The 14,396-nt window shown below is 44.4% G+C and overlaps 1 protein-coding gene across 3 annotated transcripts in view; it reads right to left on the minus strand.

Moving 5' to 3' along the window:
* Positions 1–14,396, minus strand: part of foxp2 (forkhead box P2) — a 102,294-nt gene that overhangs the window by 22,000 nt on the left and 65,898 nt on the right. For all 3 annotated transcript variants that reach the window (XM_028570407.1, XM_028570404.1, XM_028570405.1), the window contains 5 exons: positions 8,926–9,063; positions 7,000–7,089; positions 5,138–5,324; positions 3,610–3,895; positions 1,548–1,652 (listed from right to left, as the gene is read on the minus strand). In XM_028570407.1, coding sequence (XP_028426208.1) covers positions 1,548–1,652; positions 3,610–3,895; positions 5,138–5,324; positions 7,000–7,089; positions 8,926–9,063 — 806 coding nt within the window. The remainder of the gene's footprint in view (positions 1–1,547; positions 1,653–3,609; positions 3,896–5,137; positions 5,325–6,999; positions 7,090–8,925; positions 9,064–14,396) is intronic.

Below are 14,396 nucleotides of genomic sequence, written 5' to 3' on the forward strand. Positions count from 1 at the left end.
TGTCCCTTGCCTAAATAACCGAGCTAAGCTACCTTCCACAGTATCCTTAGAGCACACAGACTTAGGTTTTGTTTGCGTGTGAACAGAGCGTACAGTGCAGAGGGATAGACTGGTGTCTTCTTTAAGTAAGTGTACTGAGGTGATAGGACAAGATATCAGAAAACCTGCTAATCTGATACAGGCTTGCTTCCTCACACACACTTTTGTTCCCAAGCTGCAAGGCAAACTCTTCTACCTGGACTTCTGCACATGTAGTCCAGGTTGGAAAACGCATTGCGAACAGCAACTTGGCTTTTCATTTACACGGCTTCTAAAATTATACTAGCTGATGCCTATGGATGTGCTATGTGCGCTGTAGAAAACTGATATTGACATTGACATGCATGTGGCACATTTTCCACAGGGGATAAGCAAACACACTTGTCAGGCAATAGTTGGAATATGTATTCACCTCTGATTCATTTAAATCCATCGCTGTCAATTGTGGTTCCTTTGAGTGCATTGTGTGTGTTGATAGAGTGTGAAAATGCAGCTTAATGTCATGTCTGGCTGCTTCTTTCAAAGACTGGTAAACTGACAAGAGTCATTTCATTTCACAGATACACCTTTTAGCTTTAATTCACAAGCTGCTGCAGAATTAGCAAACGTCTGACCTAAATCCTACAGCAGCTCCCCCATGGGTGGACTAGTTTCTTGTATCTGTACATTTTTCAGCTTTCTGCAACTTATTATAGACACCACTGTAGAGAAACGCATAATTTGGAAAATACGGCGGAACAATGTCCCGGTTTCAATAGTTTATGCGAATTCACATGGACATTTACAGCACGTGAAAAACACTCGCGAGATCGTTATTTCACAGTTAATTACAAATCTAATTAGAATATTCAAATTAAAGCTTTCCCTTTCTTTTCTTCTCTGTGTGAGAGCAGGGAGCCAGGGAAAGAGTGATAGTGAGAAAGAGAGAGAGAGAGAGAGAGAGAGAGAGACCCTCGGTGAGTGGCAATGTGATAACCTGTAATCGGCAGTGCTGCAAACACCTTCTTCCTTTGATGTCCCCCCACTAACATCCTGGCAACAAAGCCGGCCAATTACAAATGAGCTAATTAACTAAATTGTTGATGGAGCATGGAGAGTTAATTCACTCTGGCGCCTGCACCATGACAACAGTGAATAGGGGCCTTTGTTGTGGAGGTAAGTGTGCGGCCGTGCGAGTTGCCATTAGCTTTTGATGCTTTTTCACAAACCTATCAGGCCCTTCCACGCCAGGAAGGAGATTTGTTATGGATCTGCGCTGCTAGAGCTGAACCCTGTCAACTGGCTGTTTGGAAGGTCAAAATACGCTCTTTGAAAAGCAGTGATGTTTTTTTTTGTTAGGCCCATCTGTACCCACAGAAAAGAGGTGCTGTGGTGTAGGGGATAACTTCACAATAAAATAGAAATTAGCTTCTAGTACAGACACACAACATCCTACATGGTGTTAAGAGGGAGAGGTGAGCAGACATCATCTCTGGGATAACATCGATGTCATTGCAGTGTGCTCTTACTTCAAAAACTGTCCATAGTCCTCGCAGATGTTCTCACAGCCGGGCCACTTACACACGCCATGGCCATATAGGGGGTGGGTCCCTCCACTTTCTTCATGTAGTGAACTAGAAAAAGACAGGAGAGAAAATAAGCAAACAAGAAAGCGAAAAGGAGAAGACCAGGGAAGGAGGTCGGAAGAGTAATAAGGGGAGGGTAGCATCGAGTTCATCACACAATCCGCAAAGGATTGAGGAGGTTTGTGCATGCCAGGTTCCAAATTAGCAAGAAAGAGGTCAAAACATGTCAGCTCAGTTGAATCGTTCAATAACCAGGGCTAAAAAGGAGAGACAGAGTGAAAGAGAAACAAACAGAGGACGACTAAAACAGGAAACCTTTGAAAACCCAGATGCAAGGAATAATTCAGCGTGCTATCATATGTTCTTAACTATTAATCTCCAATCACTCCAAACAATTACAATATCAAACTATATTAGAGACAGTGTAGACTAATGTGTGAGCAATCATCCCCAAAGGAAACCTAGAGTGAGCTGTAGCTTTGTCTCCACCACAGCCACCATCCCATCTTGTAAAGCCATTATGGAGAGGAGGGGTGGATGCTTTCAAGTAAACATAAAAAATCCAGACAGCCATATAATTTTCATCAGGAGATTAATACTCTGTGTAACTTATGTTCTTTGAGGACAATGGGGGCAGGGGTGCTCTGGCGTTTTTCAAATGGCACCCAAATAAGTTACGACCCTGCCTAGACAGCACATCCTATTAAAGATGACAGTTTAACCTTTAGGCTTGGCACTGGTGTGTGTGTCCGTCTGTGTGTGAAAATGTGAATGAGAGTGGGTTGCGTACAGTATGTGTGTGTGTTTGTCTGCTTATAGGTTATGCCTGTGCATTTATGTGTGTGGTTGCCGACTACAGTATGTGCATGCATGCCTGTGTGTGGCCCATGAATGTGTGTGTGTGTGTTAGTGCTGGCAGAGCTCACACTGTGTTTTACAGAGGGGTTTTCCCCACATCGATCTGTGGCATGTTAGTAAGCAGTGCTCCTGACAATACTCCTTGTTCGATCATTATGAGACACAACACACCCCTCGGGACACAAGCAGATAAAATATCTTTTTTTTTTGCCTTCTTCCTTCTCTTCTCATTCCCTCCCTACCTACCTCTCTCTTTCTCTCTGTCTTCCTTCTGAAGGTATCTTTTTCAAGCCTACCTTCAGTGGTACTGGAGAGATAGCATCTACTTTAAACCAATTACATAGCACTTCCACCTCCAGTGTGAGTCTCTACCAAGCATCCACACACACACACACACACACACACACACACACACACACACACACACACACACACACACACACACACACACACACACACACACACACACACACACACACACACACACACACACACACCCTAAGTCCTTATTATAATATCGCCCAAGAAAAGCCTTTGAATAATGCATGGGCCAGATAGGCAGATATGTGAACAGTCAGTGTTTTGGTGCTGGGTGCATTTATAAAAGACGCCATCACAAGGATAAACATCCTGGAAACGCCACTCAAGGCATCACGTATTCTGTTTACATGACAAGCAGGCAAAGAAGGTAATTTTCAAAAGAGAAAAAAAGAGAGAAAGCACTAAATACTTAATGTACAAGGAGGTTACCTTGTCTTGCCTGCCAGAGAGGCTTGTTGTAAGCGTGCCTGCCTGCATGGCTTCCTCTCCCTGCTTTTGATATCTGTGTGCAAGCTAAGTGCGTTCAATGGCACGCGTGGTCCCCTGGGAGAACAAGGCTCTTATGTTTTTGAATATTACCAAGACACTAATAAACTATTGAACAAATAAACAAAACATCATGTTTTCCCTCTTGTAACAATGTTGTTATTTTAAACGAGGACAAACCCTCTGGATGGCAGCGCAGCGTTCTGATGTGTTCCTACATCGAATCATGGCACAAAAACAACAAGCTCGTGTGACGGGGAGCAAACTTTTCATCTTCTCTGCCTTTTTCCTTGGTGCTGGATCATAAACAGATGGGTGGATGACATTTCAATTATTTTACCTCTCTCGCTCCCTTTCCCGTTCCCTTTCCCTCTCTCTTCTGTGGTTGAGGGCGGGGGACTGTCCATTGGCGATGGAATGGTGAGAGATGGGCGGCGATGCTTTGGCGGGATTAGAGGAGGAGGTAGTTGAGGAAGAGTTGTTGGTGGAGAGGTCTAAACCGCCGCCACCCCCACCGTTGCCGGTGCCACTGTTGCTGTGTTTGATGCCGTTGTCCTCCATGCTGTGAGCGCCGCCTCCGGTCACATCCTTCCACAACTGCTGGAGCTCTGCGGGGCTTAGGCCAGCTGGAGAAATCAAGACGGAGAGGAAAAAGAGAAAAGGCCGGGAAACAAAGCCAGAGAGGGGATCAGGGGAGAGGAAAGGAAGAGGAGGAAGGGACAATTGAACTTAATGTATACAGTATTTTGTATCAATAAGGCTGCTCAACTAAATGCAAACCCTAGCAAACGTTATTGAACAGTCAAAAAAGTTATAAAATAAGTATAAAACTGCATCACTCAACTCAAGGCATGTCCTCAGTGATAGACCATCATTTTGTACTGCTTTACTGCAGACCTGAATTTGAACTCAAACTGTACTGCTCAATAAAACAAAGTGTGGTCTTCTGCTTCTCTGCCCAGTTAGATACTGATTAACTGTTACCAGATCACTTGAGTTAGTCCTCAGTATAAAAGACTTGTGTGTTTTCAACGAGGAAGAACTATAAAACATTGATGACAATGAGTGTGTGCATGTTCCATCTGAGATAAACAAGCATTGTACACTGCTGTTTTCAGCTTGACTAACTAATTGATTTCCTTCTAACATCTTCCTGCCTGTTGTTTTCTGCCTGCGCCATTTTAACAGCAAACATAGGTGTTTACTTGGCTAAGGAGAAGAAAATTTAGCCTGCTCTCTCCTCTCTCTTTCTCTCTGTCCTTTTATTCTTCTCTTTCTCCTCTCCCTGGCTCTCAGTGAAGGCAATAAACAACAACAACAACAACAACAACAACAACAACCAGGGAAGAATAGAGGGGGTTGGGGAGCAGGGGAATAGAAACAGAGATGGAAAAACAACAAACACAAACAGAGGCAGAGCTGAGAGAGAAACAGAGGTAGACAAAGAAAGCCACAATCAGACAAGAAGAGAGAGAAAGGAAGTGTGAGAATGAAAGACTAAACAAAACAATCATGTGGAGAGTTAGGGACAAAGTGGATGGCAGAAGAGCATACCAATGAGGGGAAGGCATACAGACAGACACACTTTGAGATAACGCAGGGGGGACACAGGTGCATACCAATGAGAAAAACAAAACCAGGCAGGATGGGAAGACAGAAGAGGAGTGGGACAGGACATGTAAGATGGAAATGTGACAGCAGGAAGGGACAATGACACTTAACACCTGCAGATAAAACACAGGAAGCATGTGACCACCAGTGTTGCAAGTCACATGCGCAAGATTAAACCAACTATAGTGCCTCCTCCGTCTTCCTACCAGTGCCTCTCCTCTCTTCTTCCACTCCGCCGGCCCTCCTCGTCCTCTTACCTGACTGGGGCAGGGTTTGTCCGGGCAGGGCGGCTTGGCCGGGAGCGGGCCCAGGCAGCGAGAGCAGGCCCTGCCGCTGCATGTTGAGCAGGTGCTGCTGCTGCTGGAGCTGCTGCATCTGCAGGAGCTGCTGCTGGAAGACGAGCTGCTGGGCGGCCAGCTGCTGCTGCTGCTGCTGCTGCTGTTGCTATAGAGAGGAGGAGGAGGAAGAGAGGAGCAGGAGAGGAGCGGAGAGATGAGAAGAGGAGGGAGGGAAAATTACAGACAAATTAACAACTGAGAGAGTGGGAGAGGAGAGAAGACGGAGCAGTGTTTGTGCTGTGTGTGCGAGGAGAGTCTGCACTCACTCTCCTCTGCCGTGACCTTAGCTATACCTCTCTTCTTCTGCCTCTCTGCACGCTCTCCCTCTGTCTGTGCTCACTTAAGTCTTCCCTCCTGTTTTTTGGGCTGTACCACAGCGTTCTCACAGCCTTCTCCTCTCTTTGTGTGTGCTAATGTCTGTGAGCACGCACACGCGCACGCGCACACACACACACACACACACACACACACACACACACACACACACACACACACACACACACACACACACACACACACACACACACACACACACACACACAGCTGTGCTGATATACCAGCTCTCAAGCCAGTCAGTGTATGTAGCTTGTGATTGTGTATGATACTAAGCCTCTGGTATAATCCCCATCCCACCACCCCCTCCACCACCCCTGATAGTTAATTGTCCCGCCTTCACCGATGGTCTGTTACAGCTTATGTGGCCAGAGGGAGCTGGCAGAGTGAGAGATTTGCAGCATCACATGTGTGTGAATGCATAGACACAAGTGCAAAAACACACATATGCACACACATGCACAATGCTTGCCCGCGCCCCCCCCTCGCTGCTTCACAGACTTGTTTATGACTGGGCCAGACAGGCAATTGCGTAAGCCCTGTGCAAAACAAAAACAACAACAAAACGAAAAACATCAAACTTGTGATGCGCTCACTGGAAAACAGGCTGCATAATGGAGTGATGGAAGAAAGGCAGTTTGTCCCCCCCACCTGCCCCCAGCCTGCCTCAAGAGAAATAAGGGAGCAATTTCTATTCCATATTTGATGGCGGGGCCCCTGAAATTCACAAATCCAAACAGAAACAAAGCCGCCGGGAGGTCAGTTGCGGCTTCCTGTAGGGGCAGCATAATGGGCTGCTTGAGGAGACACTGAGATGTGCAACACACAGAGGGAGGGAGAAAATAAATTGTGTTTTTTTTCTGATCAATTTAACTGCTTCCACACGTACAGTATTTGCCTGGATGTGGCCGTGGACTGCATCTCAGGGTTCAGCACCGCGTGACGCTACACAACAGCTACACAATGTGGCTAAGGCTGTAATGCTCATCTCCTCTTCTCTGATAGCCAGAGAGAAGGAGACGAAGCCATGTCTGTTGACTGGCTGCCTGTCACTGTGAGCGGCATACACTGTAACTTTAGTCGTGGTGCATATGTTTGTGTGTGTTTGTATGCCCACAGAAACAGTTCTTAACGAGTTGGACCCAGGACCTTTGTCTCTGGTCTTCTTTCTATAAATCAGTGAGTGTGTGAATATGTGTGTGTGTATGCAACGGTGTGTGAACGTCACTTGTTTGGGGGGGGGGGGTTTGTCTACTCACCAAAAGCAAATTAACCAGTTGATTTTGTTCAATTATAAAACCAGAAATCTGTCATCTGAAGTTAATAAACAAAACGAAAGGTATGCTCATGGTTGACAAAATAAGAATGGATTTACAGACTTCAATCAAATGTTAACCATTGATTGTGTAGTGTTAATTAGTGTGCATGTTTGTATGTGGTGTACCTACCTCTTTAGCCTGCTTGCCAGGGTGCTGCTGCTGGAGAAGCTGCAGATGAAGCTGCTCCTGTTGCTTTTTATAAAACTCCTGCAGGTGTTGCTGCGCGCACACACACACACACACACACACACACACACACACACACACACACACACACACACACACACACACACACACACACACACACACACACACACACACACACACACACACACACAGAAAAGAGTAAGAGAATGAGTGAATATACATATTTGTCCACATCTCTAAATGGTCTCATATACTGTATAACCCTTAATAATGCTGTTGTATTCATAGGCCATGAAGGAGGGTTGCTCCAGGATTTATTTAATTTCTTTTCAATGTTCTAAATGATATTACTCAGACTTTATGCCATTTTGGTGATGTATAACTAATTCAAATTGCTTGCAACCCCCCCTCCCCCAAAGTAGGTACCTTACAATTAACTAGACATTATCTCCTAAGCCTGCACTTTTTCAATTCTGAAACTGTTGCACATTATAAATAACATGTTCTACTGCTTTTGGCATTTGTATCGTATTTGTCTTTAACAGTCCTCTCCATATGGACTTTTAATAGTCCCACAGTTCTGTAGGGGGCAACAATTCATCATATTAACTACCCATTTGGCTGCCAGAGTGCACTGGCTTCCCTTGGAGTGGCTGAAATAAACAGAATAAACCGTCTCAGGAACATGTTTGCTACATTGAAGTGATACCTTTAACACACATACTATGACAGCTATTTAGACAATAATTTCTGTTTTATTTAATATAATCTTCAGATGGCGTTTTGGCCTGAAAGAAGTCCATGAAGCAGGCCAGTGGAATGCTTGGTCCATTTCTCCACTAACTGAACATAGACATATCCACATGGTTTTACAGACACTAATATTAGGTCCTTGGAGCATGTTTTATAACTCTTACTGTAGTCAATCAACAGAAATCAACAACAGAACTTCACTCTATGCAGACTAAGTACAGGTTTTGACCATGTGATTACTGTTGAGTTAGGACTATAAATAATTAATGTTCTGTATGACAGCTTCCATTCAAAAAGATTGACCATGTAATATTTATAACACTGTACAAACAACATGTAAACTAAATATGTTAAGTGTACCATTGTAAGTGCCTTTGGTTGCTTTGAAAAAGGCAGTGCTAAAGCACGCTACTGTTCTGAAACCAAATCTGGAGTCTGAGTGCTCTTAATGAAGAGGAATAATCAAAATGATTGACATTCTTAATTAAACAATTCTCTCTCCCTTAATCAAATCTATGAATGAGAAATGAATTTAAACTCTGACACGAGACTGTGCCAAATGTGTGCTTTCTCAAGCTGTTTCCAAATATTACATCATCCGTCACCTATCATTCAGCTCTTGGTGTTCAACCCAACTGTGCCCTACTCTCTCAGTCCCTGATGGATGCTTGTCAGGGAATTGAACCAGCGACACACTCAAGACTGTTAATTAGAGGTGACACGAACATGTACGTCAGTTTCAGATTCCTCTTGCTAAGCGTGTCAAGGACACAGGGCTGTGGTGAGCTGGCATGAGCGACTGGTGGCTGCTATACACTGGAGCATAGGAGTGACTCAGGGTTGTGTGAGGGGTACACAGGTGTTAAGGTGTATGTTTGCACACACAGACAGCAATGCCAAACGAGGGTGTTTTAATGAGTCTTAATGAGTGTGTACGTGTCTCTCCAGGTCAGTGTAAGTGAATGTATTTGTGCCGCTTTGTGTGTAGGTGTGGGAAATCATGCATACTTCTCGTTGTCTGTTTGTGTGCATCTACAGCCTACTGCTGATGGGGCACGGCTTGCATCCAGGTGCACGTGCGTCTGCGTGCCGCCACAGTGTTTGTCCCTAAATGTTTGTCGGAGGGTGCATGCATTCAAGTGTGAGTGTGTGTACCTGCTGCAGCATTACCGCCTGCTGCTGTTGGAGCAGGGCCTGGAGCTGCTGGGGGGAGAGCACCTGCTGCTGGAGGATCTGCTGCATCTGTTGCGGCGTGATCACCTGGGGACTCATCATGGCCACTGACACTGGAACCTGGACAGGGAGGATGATAGAGGTTAGGGGTGGCATGAGAAGCAGAACGGAGAAAGCAAGAAAAGAAAGGTAGAAAGAGGGGTGATAAACAGGAGAGTGTGAGAAAGAGAGGACAGAAGGGTAAACAATGAAAGCATAGGTGTGAAATGGATAGAGGGATGAGTGAAAAAAGGTTTGGAAGTTGGAAAAATAGAGCATTGGAGACATGCGTCAGGCCTACTGGCATGGATCTACTGGGAGCGTGGTAATTGGTGACTGAGAGGTAGGGAGAGCAGGCCTCCCATGGCCGTGACGCTTGGCAGCCTAGAAGAGATGCTGAAGGACAGATGGGTGCTGTGCCTTTGTGTTGCTCATCTTATTTTGCTCTGCCTCCACCCCGCTGGGAAAAGTAAGAGATTTAAATAGATGGAGACCTTAATTAGCAGGACCCTTGAACTCCCCCACTTTACCGTGCCTGTCAGTGCTTCTGTTGTGGAACAGCGTGAAAATGCACAACTCTAAAGTTGATTAAAACTACACTGATGAAGTGGACACATCAGCATGATGAAAGTGGGTCGTGGCTTGGAGGTTGGGGGTTCAACCCTGAGCAATATTTTATGTTGTGGGGGGGTAGGGAAATGTGGAAAAAAAAGACTTCAGCTTATGTAGCAGAGATTCTTTACTAGATGTCTTCTGCAGTGAACGAGTTTTACATTCTCACAAAAGCAGCCAAAAGCACAATTGTTTCTTTCTCTCTCGACGCGCCTTGTTGAAATATGTATGTCATTTTTAGGAGATAATCATTAAAATACAAGCTGTCAAACTCCAGTAGAAGACCTTCACCAAAACAAAACAAAGATACATATCCTGATTTCCGCAAAATTCTTCTAAGACGGCAGCGTTGATCGACTTCTGAGATGGCAGATCAATAGGATACGTTTCTCTCCGGTCTTTGATTGTGTGCACACATTCTCACAGCCGAGTGTGGGCTAACAGTCAGATTATGGAGTTTCGGCTCCTTGTGGCTGCTTAAAAATGTAACATTTTTGCAATGAAAAAAAAAAGAAAAAAAAGAAATACTGTGTTCAATGATGTTGACTTTTCAGTGGTGTTTGGAGAAAAACTAAATCAACATAAGTGAATGAGTTAGTATCCAACACAACAATGGTTCACCAGCTGATTCTCCTTGACTAAATACGACTAGCGTAGACTCGCTTCACTTGACTGATTGAAGTGAGTCAAATCACATCTTCCTTCCCTATATGACCTTTAAAATGTAATTCTATCAGCTTCTAGCAAACCAATGTACCACTGTTAAATTTTTTGGGTGGGCTGAAGGCTGCATCTTGTCAACAATGATTCTTGAGAGACAAGCTTTATAACACAATTAAAATATCAACATGTAGTAACACCTTTGCGGACGCTAATTGTGACCGTGTTTGGCATGGAGCGGCCATGACAGTAGCTAGCCTATATGGCGTGTCAAGGGGCCAATAAGACATCCCTGTCCTCATTGCCAGCTAATCAAGCTGCCTTGATTACTTTCCATGCATGTCTCTCCTTCCTCCCCTCTCTCTCTCTGTCAGGCCTTGACACGTCCTTGTTTGGCTCTCCTCTCCTCAATGCCTACCCCCCACCCAAGGTTTTCCCCCCTCTTTGATTAGCCGAGACATTTGCATGGTCACTACACATTTTTCATTTTAGAAGTCATTATGCATTAGTGGCTCCTGATCGCCCGCCTTGACTAATCCTGATGAACTGAAAATCACAGCTGAAGGTCAACTTCCAGCCGGCCCCGCTGCACATTCATATTCATATTCAAACAAATCCTGCCTCCATTGTTCATTAGGGTCTTAGAGAGAAGGGACTCCATCTAAGGTGGAAGAGGTGGAGGAGGAGGAGGAGGATGTTGTGGTACATCTTTTTTCTTCTCTGGACTCCTCCATGCAAGAGTGCCAAAAGAAAATGCATTCACAATAAGCGAGGTGCTGAACAAAAGCCATCAAAAGTTGCAAATTAAAACAGTCCATGTGTAATTATGCAAATGCTGTGCTTACACTTTCAATGTTATTAACCCTTAAAGGTACATTTGCTTGGTAAGTAATTACCCCCGCAGTCACTCCCGGTTTTGTGTTGGATGCCGTGACAATGGGACGAGTGCAGCTGAGAAACAACATGAGTGATGCACTCATTAAGACTATTAATTGGATGCTAGCACAAAGATGTTTTGGTTCACAAAAGGGATGCAGGCTTAGACATGTAGGATTTAGCGCAAATGTATGCGCATGCATACATAAAGTGGAATTAAATATAAATTCCTTTTTCTTACTGTTTCTTCATTGTGTAAGTGGTGCAATAGAAGCATTCAGATACCTGTACATGAATAATGCTGCTTCAGCAACAAGACTTCAACAAAGAACAGCAGAAAAAAAAACAGCAAACAACCAGATTATGAAATACGGAAGCTCCTTTTATACTTTTCATTAGCTTTTTAAGAGACATAATGTGTGGTAATCATGTTCATTTCTCCGGTGCACCAAACAAAAAGAGGGAAAGGAAAATGGAGAAAAGGCAGAAGGAAGAAAGAGAGGGGAGAAAAGGCACTGGCCCACGTCCATTGTGAAGTGCAGCACAATGCTAATTCCAGCATTTAACTGCATGCTTTTCTGCTTGACGTATCAGAGGCTCCAAGATGAAAGCAGATAAGTAATTGCTCTCCTGGTTCTTATTCTTCACTGACAACCCATAAATTTAATTTTACACACACGTTCATTTACATTTTCGAGTATATGACATGATAATTGCAGGAATATAACACCTCCATTTTGCAGGATACTGCACGAGGGCTTGATTGACGTGAGCGGTGAATTGAAAGGAACAGGAGGCCGAATTGCCTCTCATAGAAATGATTTCGCCACGAAGGGATAAAATTAATGAGCATTTACTAGACGATGGCAGTGGCGTAAACATCCACACACACACACACACACAAACCGCAAATAGACTCTCATAGAAGAGGAGCCATGGTATCCAATTGGGCTGTGCCTCTGTTTCTCTGTAATCTAAAAGGATATATTTCCAACACTTGTGCACAAAAAAATATTAATGGGATTCGTTTGAAATTAGCTGCAGCTGATGTGGCCATTGGGGACCTTAATAACAGAAAAGGTGCTTCTCCTGTTTTTAATGGAGCACATTTTGATGGAAGAGTTTGCAAATTGCTTTTGAACAAGTCATTTAAATGTAACCACTGCTTTGCAAACATTTGGAAGTAAGATGCTTGTTTTTAACAGTGTTCACCATTTGAACCCTGTTTGTTTATGTGCCCTGTCTTAAAGAGAATGATGAGCTGTATTGACATGAACTTTGAAGCCATGTGGTTCGCCCTCAAAGTTGGAGAGCAAAACAAAGGACCTTTAAATTGGCTCCTGATGTGAAAACACTGGTGGGCCCTCACCACAACAAGCAGATCATTACACCACTCTTGTCACACCCGCAGCCTGTAACCAGCCTGTCCAATGCCTCGCAAAAGGTCAAGCTCTTCCACGGAGAGAGCTCAGGTATTTCTTCCAGGCAAAGCTGGCACCCAAGTCTCTCATTATGTTTGACTTAAGTGGGCATTCTGCTATTAAATACAAAACACCACACCGCCGCAGTCTGACTCAAACTGTCTGGACCAATGGACAAATGCACTTTCAGCAAATAACACCCCCTCCACAGTGTGGCGTTTTATCTTTACAGCAATGACTTTTTTTATAGCCTCAAATTACCAAAATCAGGAGATAAGTGGTGCATCAGAGTTCAAACTTAAACAATTAAAGTCCAGCAGAGAGGAATTCCTTTTATTCGATTTTCTTTCATACAATTCACTTAGCAGTAACAAGCAGAGGGGAAACTGGTGATTAGACGTCGGCCATAAACATTTCTGGGGCGGTTATCAACGACAGAGGTTGTTCCTGTAGCACTGGACGGGGGACTGGGCTGCGCTACAGACACCGCTTAAGATAACGACAATGAGAAATGGAAGGGTCCTAGTCGGTAATTACTGTGGATCCTTGGCAGCGAGAGTCACTGCTAATTAAGCCACCAGCTTAATTTCACACACAGGAAGAGAGAGAAAGAAATCGAGAGAAAAAAGGGAGAACACCACAACCCCCGGCCCCTATTTCATCTCAATCTGAGCATCCCAGGGGGCTCAAACTCAGACCCCCCTCATAGCGTTTGGACTTCTGACCTCTCAACCCCCTTTCAGCTGACACTGCTCATTTATTAGCCAATTACTGCCAAATATGGCCACACGATTATTGATAGCTGGGACTCTCCACTTGAGGACCACCAGGGCTACAGGGCAGCTGGCCTGGTGAGGGCCTCACTGTGAAGTTCAAGTGTGTGGTCTTCAAGAAGTACATGTGGGTTTACTATATAAAAAAATTACATAGGAGGCGCGTGCACGCACACGCGCACACGCACACACAACACACACACACAGCTTAGGGAGATCAATACTCTAGATTGTCAGGACTGAAGCTAAGTAGATTACTGGATGTTTTCCTAAATCAATTTCCATAGCAGTTTGGCAGCAGTGCTTGGGAAGTGCAATTTATCATAACATAAAGACCCATCATGCAAAAAACTCTAATAAAAATGCCTGAGGAGATTGGGACGGGCTTAGCACAATTTCCATATTGATTTATCTCTACATGCAGATAGTCATTGATTAAGCCCCTCGAATGTAGTGTACAACACTGTAGCTGTGTGACATTGCTTGTGCACATTGTTTGTGTCATTATCAGTACAAAAGGTACACCTTTATCATTAAACTCAAAACTCAAACTCAATTCACTCCCGACTGATTCCACCCTGCAGGTGCACATATTTCAAGAGTAAATGGGAGCGACAGATAGAGGGGGAGAGAATAAAAAAAGTGCAGAGAGTGGAGAGTGCTGGAATAGAAAGAAAGTGAGAGAGAGTACAAGTGAGAGCGAGGGGTTGGGGGCGGGGGGAGACACTTCCCTCTGATGTTGCAGGTAATATGGCCTCCACTGGATCAGCCTCTTCATCAGTGACACACAGTAAATTACAAGTGCTTCAAGCAGCTCAGTGAATTATAGTTCATCACTTGGAAAGGCTTTCCCCCTCACCACCGGGGCCCAGGCGTATCAGATCTGCCGGTTAGGATCCAATTAACACCCTGGCCAGAAACATCTGATTGCATGTGTAAGGGCTGGTATAACTCGTTTATTGCACCCATGTATCTTCTGTCACAAGGTAAATTTGTTGCTGCTACATCAAAGGTCTGAGCTACTTTTTTTTTATCCTTCCCTCCCTCTCACTTTCTCTTGATCCCCCAAACT

This window comes from Perca flavescens, chromosome 23 (genome assembly GCF_004354835.1).
Source record: "Perca flavescens isolate YP-PL-M2 chromosome 23, PFLA_1.0, whole genome shotgun sequence".
Classification (NCBI taxonomy): Eukaryota; Metazoa; Chordata; class Actinopteri; order Perciformes; family Percidae; genus Perca; species Perca flavescens.